The 7500-nt window shown below is 49.3% G+C and overlaps 1 protein-coding gene across 1 annotated transcript in view; it reads left to right on the top strand.

Annotated features, from left to right (window-relative positions):
* Positions 1-7500, top strand: part of robo3 (roundabout, axon guidance receptor, homolog 3 (Drosophila)) — a 301463-nt gene that overhangs the window by 243926 nt on the left and 50037 nt on the right. Inside the window, exon 9 of the mRNA XM_063203266.1 lies at positions 1-102. This exon is cut by the window's left edge and continues 104 nt beyond it. Within this exon, the coding sequence (XP_063059336.1) occupies positions 1-102 (102 nt within the window). The remainder of the gene's footprint in view (positions 103-7500) is intronic.

Raw genomic sequence — 7500 nt, forward strand, 5'->3', positions numbered from 1 at the left:
TTACCCAGTATCCAATGGGAGAAGGACGGCCAGCGGATACTTGCCAGCGACGACCGCATCAGCCTGATGGAGAACGGCACCCTCCTCATCACCAACCTGCAGGTAGGCATGGCGACCGCATCCTTAGGCATGGCAACCGCGTCAGATGGCATAGAGACCGCATCCATAGGCATGGCAACACATCTGTAGCTATAGTGACCACATCAGTTTTATAGAGAACGGCAGCCCTATACATCACCAAACTGCAGATAGGCATGACAACCTCATCCATAGGTATGGTGCTCACATCAGTAGGCCTGGTTACCACATCCGTAGACATGACGACCGCATCAGTACCACAGAGATCAGCACCTTATCATCGCCATCCTACAGTTGTCCGATGCACTGACCATCAACCTATAGATCAGCAGCCAGCCCTCCACAGACCAGAGACCTGTATCAGTCTCCAGAGTCATCTCTGTATTGGCTTTAAGGCATGCCTAGCAGTGCAATAGCATTGGAAAGTGCAGTGGCAAAGGAGTTTCTCATTCTCCCAATCGCAGGTATTGACTGGTGAGCAACTGGACTTGTTTCCACACCAGCCTCAGGGCCTGAGTGGACGTGATGATACTGCAGTCTCTCTATTGGTTTCAGCATTGGGTTTAGCATCTACCCAGCTATTACCATTGGGGTGTGTGTGTGTGTGTGTGTGCGTGCGTGTACGTGTGTGTGTGCGTGCGTGTGTGTGTGCGTGCGTGTGTGTGTTTGGGCTTTCATGCATTCATGTGTTGGTAATCCTCAGTAGTCAGTCTTTGGGCAAGTGAAATAGTTACTTTGCCCTGAAACCTAAAGGAGAGTTATTGAAGACATGTGAAGAATCCTCAAGTGAAAAAGAAAAATTCTAAACAAGTTTGAGTTTCCTGCACCTCAAGGCCAAACGCCGATCTCCTCAGGATACGGATGGCAAGGCATGCAACAGACTCTCAAAACGCACAGTGACTCTTGATGCCGGTATCTTGTGCAAATAGCATGGTGGATACTACCAGTTGAAAGGCAAGTTTGAATGAATTAGTATGCTGTGAAGTGTCTGCTATGACCTGTGAAGGTAAAAAAACACCTCTCATTCTAGGGTAGCACAGAACACGGGGAGGGAAATAAAGGCGTTGGTGGAAAACTACCAAGACTGAATGTCTTCACAGAGTATAGTGCAGGGGTTCAGTTCAAAGAGGAGGGAATAGGAGATCATAGCCTTGAGTCTGAACTGATGAAGGAAGCTCATGAATTGAGAGGAAACTGCGGAAATATGGCGGACCAATTCAAATATACACAGGTGCACTGCCATTTCTGTTTTAGCCAAGTCGGCGTTTAAAAAGGTGTGTGCTTCCTTCTTTCTTTCTTTCTTTCTTTCTTTCAAGTCAAGTCAAGTTTATTGTCAATTTCTTTACATGCACTGGTCATACAAAGAATTTGAAATTGCGTTTCTTGCTCTCCCATGCAGACATAGACTAATCTAGGTAAGGACATAGACAGTATAGACATAGACAGTACTCATACATGGACATAGACAGTATGGACGTAGACATTGCTCATACAGACATTTAAAGTGCAAGACTGGACAACAGAAGACTTGTAGAGAACATACATTAAGAGGAGGTATTTTGTTGTTTTTTTTCCTAAAAGTCCTTTATAGCGTTCTGACATAGTAATAGTAGCATTTGAAGAAATAAATAATTAAAAAAGGTTTTTATTAAATACACCAGCAGCAGTATGTGTGTGTGTGTGTGTGTTTGTATGTGTTTTGTGTGCGTGTGTGTGTGTGTGTGTGTGTGTGTGTGTGTGTGTGTTTAGTGCAGGTAGAAAGTGCGGTGTGCGTCTGTGTGTGTGTGTACCTGTGTATGTGTGTGTGTGTGTGTGTGTGTGTGTGTGTATGTGTGTGAGTATGAGTTGTGTGTCAGTGTGTGTATGTTTGGGTTTAGTGCAGAAAGTGCAGTGTGCTTGTGTGTGTGTGTGTGTGCGTGTGTGCGTGTGTGTGTGTGTGTGTGTGTGTGTGTGTGTGTGTGTGTGTGTGTGTGTGTGTGTGTGTGTGTGTGTGTGTGTGTGTGGTGTGTGTGTGTGTGTGTGTGTGCATGTGTATGTTTTGAGTTAGTGCAGGTTGAAAGTTCAGTCACAGATGTAGTAGTGCAGGTGGAATGTTCAGTCGCAGATATGGTGGTGGGGATGAGGGGGGGGAGCGTTGTCAGTGGCCTGGCTGGCTAGAGGCTGACAGTGAAGGGAGAGTGGGTTGAGTGTTCAGTATCTTGATTGCTTGATGCATCGTGCTGCTTGCAAGCCTGGTGGTACGGGAACGGAGGCGCCTGTACCTCTTTCCAGAGGGCAGGAGGCTGAACAGTTTGTGTGTGCAGGGTGGCTTGTGTCTTTGATGATCATCAGTGCTTTTCGGGTGAGGCGTGCGGTGTAAATGTCCTGCAGGGAGGGGAGTGGTACTCCAATGATCTTCTTCGCTGTGTTCACAACACGCTGGAGTGTCTTCCTGTTTTTCTCCGTGCAGCTTCCTCCCCACACTGTGATGCAGCTGGACACGACGCTTTCTATGGTTCCTCTGTAGAATGTTGTCATGATGGAGGGTGTAGCACTTGCCTTCTTTAGTTTGCGCAAGAAGTAGAGACGCTGATGGGCCTTCTTCGCCAGTGATGTAGTGTTGGTGGTCCAAGAGAGGTCGTCGCTGATGTGCACTCCAAGGAACTTGGTGCTGCTCACTCTCTCCACAGCATCACCGTCGATGGTCAGTGGTGGCAGTTGTTTTTGGACCCTCTGAAAGTTGACAACAATCTCCTTGGTCTTGTTGACATTCAGCAGGAGGTTGTTGTCTTTGCACCATCTGGCCAGCAGGTCTACTTCTTTCTTTCTTTCTTTCTTTCTTTCTTTCTTTCTTTCTTTCTTTCTTTCTTTCTTTCTTTCTTTCTTTCTTTCTTTCTAGCACCCCCTCAAAACACACACACACACACACACACACACACACACACACACACACACACACACACACACACACACACACACACACACAAACAACTCTACAGTCCACTGGGAGCCCATAACTGTCGTCTCAATGACAGCCATAATAAAGCGAGTATTAATATCAAGACTATTAATATCTTCTTTATCGGTTGGCTTTATGGGTGCCGCTGCTGTGGCAGAGTGCTGCCCCCTTAATGATATAAACGGCTCGTTATTGTCAACGGGGCTAACGAGGATCTACTATCAGTCTTAACGAGTGCATGCTACCGCTAGCACTGGGACCCACAGGGCCTGTCTTGCCTCTAATGAAATGCTTGGGGTGGGGTCGTGGATGGCTTGGGATTCACCTCAGGTTACGGGGCGAGGTTGTTTAGCTTAGCGTAGCTAGCCGGGCCGATACGCTAATTGATTGTGGTCGCAGATGATTAACGATCGCGGGGAGAGTTTAATTAAAAACTCGGGATGCTGTGGAGAGGAGAGGAAGAGAGAGTGTGAGAGAGAGAGAGGGGGGGAGAGAGAGAGAGAGAGATAGAGAGCAATCTGTAGCTGCCACAGTCAGCAAAATGTGTCGCCAGACGCTAGCTCGCGTCTGATCACAGTGCTCAGCACTCGTTAGGGGCCTGTTAGAATACTAATGATCCCCTTTTAGTGTAAGTGTAAGCAGAAAGCCAGCCAATCAACATAGCCGTGTCACTACTGTGTCAAGCTCACATGTTTCTTTTAGAGGAATCATTGTCACTGCAGTTTTGTCGATGTTGGTATTTTGTTCATCAAATAGTAGCCTATGTATGACATGATATTTACAGACTTTGTCTGTTACACGCATAGAGGACTAGCTACAGTGAGAGTAAAGAGGTCAAGAACAACACAGCAAGCTACAGCATTTCCAAAATAATAGGGACAGTAGAAAGCATTTATTTTGAAACACAAGGACCAGGGGATAATGATCAATGTGATACTATGAGTAAAAAATAATAATTATAATTGTAGAGACTCTGACAAGCGTCCGTCCTATTGCAGTATGTACAGTAGCAGATGTACAGTACCACTCCGCCAGAGTCAGAACATTTCCCTCTGTTCATAAATGAGTAATGCCTATATCATACAGTATATGCAGCACCCAGGCACCCATCCATGCAGAGATACAGCCATGCAGCCATGCAGGCAGGCAGGCAGGCAGGCAGGCAGGCAGGCAGGCAGGCAGGCAGGCAGGCAGGCAGGCAGGCAGGCAGGCAGGCAGGCAGGCAGGCAGGCAGCCAGGCAGGCAGGCAGGCAGGCAGGCAGGCAGCCAGGCAGGCAGGCAGGCAGGCAGGCAGGCAGGCAGCCAGGCAGGCAGGCAGGCAGGCAGGCAGGCAGGCAGGCAGGCAGGCAGGCAGGCAGGCAGGCAGGGCTACAGGATGGAGCTCACATGCCTCTACTACAGCAGGCAGGATGTGTTAGTTTGGCTGGAAGTGGCTGGCTATGGATGGCTGAGCATGTGAGTGTACTGTGTGTGTGTGTGTGTGTGTGTGTGTGTGTGTGTGTGTGTGTGTGTGTGTGTGGGTGTGTGTGTGTGTGTGTGTGTGTGTGTGTGTGTGTGTGTGTGTGTGTGTGTGTGTGTGTCTGTGTGTGTGTGTGTGTGTGTCTGTGTGTCTGTGTGTGTGTGTGTGTGTGTGTGTGTTGTGTAAGGTGCTGCTGACAGTTCACTGGAGCTTGTGTGTGTGTGTGTGTGTGTGTGTGTGTGTGTGTGTGTGTGTGTGTGTGTGTGTGTGTGTGTGTGTGTGTGTGTGTGTGTGTGTGTGTGTGTGTGTGTGTGTGTGTGTGTGTGTGTGTGTGTGTGTTGTATCGGTGTGTGTATCTGGTGTTTATCAGTAAGCCAATCGTGTTCACAGGCCAAGAGGGGCAGAGATGAGGCCCTTAACAGATGGCAACAGAGCTCAATCTCTCTCTCTCTCTCTCTCTCTCTCTCTCTCTCTCTCTCTCTCTCTCTCTCTCTCTCTCTCTCTCTCTCTCTCTCTCTCTCTCTCTCTCCCCCCTATTTTCTGTCTTTCTGTTTCCCTCTCTTTCGCTCTCTCCCATTCCCTCATCTCTCCTATCTTGATTGGGTTCTGTGTCTCTTCCTCTATCTCTTCTTCGCTCTCTTTCATTCTCTCCCTTCCTCTCTACTCAATATCTCTCATTCTTTTCCCTATAACTCTTTCTCAACCCTTTTCCCATTCTGTCTCTTCCTCTTCCTCTCTCTCTCTCTCTCTCTCTCTCTCTTCCTGTATTTTCTCTCTTTCTGTTTCCCTCTCTTTCGCTCTCTCTCAATCCCTCCTCTCTCCTCCTTTCTTGGGTTTTGTATCTCTTCCTCTGTCTCTCTATCTCTCTCTTCTTCGCTCCCTTTCCTCAAAATCTCTCACTATTTTCCCTATATCTCTTTCTCTATCCTTTTCCCATTTTGTCTCTTACTCTTTCTCTCTTTCTCTCTTTCGCCTCTCTCTCTTTCGTCTCTCTCTCTCTCTTCTCTCTATTCCCTCATCTCGCTCCCTCTGTGGATGATAGCAGATGTCAGTGCCCTGCTAAAAGCCTGGAGTCCACAGTGCACTACTCTGGTTGAGCAGTGCTATTCACCGAGTCCCATTACAGACAGGCAGGTATGAGACAGGTCTGACATGGAGCAGAGTGATGCAGGCGTAACTGTTTAACTGTGAGGGCGTGGCTCAGAGAAGGATAGATAGGTGCTGAAAGATGAATGAGAAAGCAGTTTGCGTGTACGAGAAAGTAGTTTACTGTGTGTGTGTGTGCGTGCGTGTGTGTGTGTGTGTGTGTGTGTGTGTGTGTGTGTGTGTGTGTGTGTGTGTGTGTGTGTGTGTGTGTGTGTGTGTGCGCGTGTGTGCGTGTGTGCGTGGTGTGTATGATGATGCTCTGTGTATGTGCTGTATCCGCAGAGCCCTGTTAGGAGCAGGTACTGTGTGAATCGGGTCTGCCTTGGTGCAGAATGGGATAGCACTGGACCAGAGGGCGTGGTGGGGAGATGGAGAATGCAAAGGTGTTACTGGAGCAGAGGGCGTGGCACAGAGAAGGACAGTGACTGGTCGATTCATGAGAAAGTAGTTTGGGATAATAGCAGGCAGATGGGAAAAAAATAGTTTACTGGGGTGACAAAAAAGTAAGTGGCAGGTGGGCGTGAGTCAGGTTTGACTTGGAGCAGAATGGTGCAGGGGTAGCTCTGGAGCAGAGGGGGCGTGGTGGGGAGGTGGAGAATACAAAGGCGTGACGGGGAGAAGGAGGATAGGCACTGGCAGATGAGCGAGAAAGTAGTTTACTGCTGTGACAAAAAGAGGAATTAGAAAGGCGGTTCATAGGGAGGGAAAGTAAGTGAGCGTAGAGGAGAAGAGAAAGTGCACACTGTGGAAAAGTGGGTAAAAGGGGGCAGAGAGAGAGAGAGAGAGAGAGAGAGAGAGAGAGAGAGAGAGAGAGAGAGAGAGAGAGAGAGAGAGAGAGAGCATTAAGGGATGAATAGAGAGAAAGAGATAGCCTGAGATAGAGAGATAGGGAGGGTATGCATAGTGGGAAAGAGCCAGAAAGTGACAGAGAGAAAGAGGGGGAGGGGGAGAGGGAGGAGGAGGAGGAGGAAGAGGAAGAGGGTGTGGCATACAGCTCTTCATCAGCTCTCCTTTCAAGCGTTTTCTTTCTGAATGTTTAAGAGGAAGCAGTGGAGATGTATCGCTCGCGCTCTCTCTCTCTCTCTCTCTCTCTCTCTCTCTCTCTCTCTCTCTCTCTCTCTCTCTCTCTCTGAGATGGACCTATAGAGCCGTGATTAATAGGCAGGTAGCCGCCTGCTAACCTTTCAGCCGCTGCTCCCTCCCTCTCCCTCTCCCCCTCTCCTCTTCCATTTCCCTTCTTCCCTCTCCACCTCCCCTCCTCCCTCCCGTTCCACTTTTCCTCTTCCAGCTCTCCTCCTGTCTCCCCTCTCCTCCTTTCATCTGCTGCCCCCTCCCTCTCCCTCTCCCTCTCCACTTCTCCACCTCTTCTCCTCCCTCCCTTTCCCCTGTTCCTCTTCCACCTCTCCTCCTTTCTTTCCACCTTTACCCCGTCTCCCCTCTTCACCTCTGTGCCTTCCTCTCCGCCTCTCCTCCTCTCTCCCTTCTTCTTTCTCTACCTCTGTGCCTCCCTCTACCCCTCTCCTCCTTTCTCCCTTCTTACCTCTCCACCTCTCCTCCTCTCTTTCCCTTTCTTCCCTCCCCACCTCCCTACTTCCCTTTCTGCTCAGCCCTTTCCACATCTCCTCCTCTCTCCACCTCTCCCCTCTCCTCCTCTCCTCCTGTCTCCCCTCTTGCCTTCCACCTCTCCCCTCTCCACCTCTCTACCTCCCTTTCCCCTCATTCCTCTCCACCTCTTTACGACTCTACCTCCCTCGCTCCATTCAATTTCTTCCTCCCTCCTCCCCTTCCCTCTCCACCTCTGTTCTAACGGATTTCCATTTTCGTCTCCTCCTTTCCACGTCCCTCCCTCTACACCTCTCTCCTCTCCGCTACACCAAAC

The sequence above is a fragment of the Engraulis encrasicolus genome, chromosome 7, assembly GCF_034702125.1.
Source record: "Engraulis encrasicolus isolate BLACKSEA-1 chromosome 7, IST_EnEncr_1.0, whole genome shotgun sequence".
Classification (NCBI taxonomy): domain Eukaryota; kingdom Metazoa; phylum Chordata; class Actinopteri; order Clupeiformes; family Engraulidae; genus Engraulis; species Engraulis encrasicolus.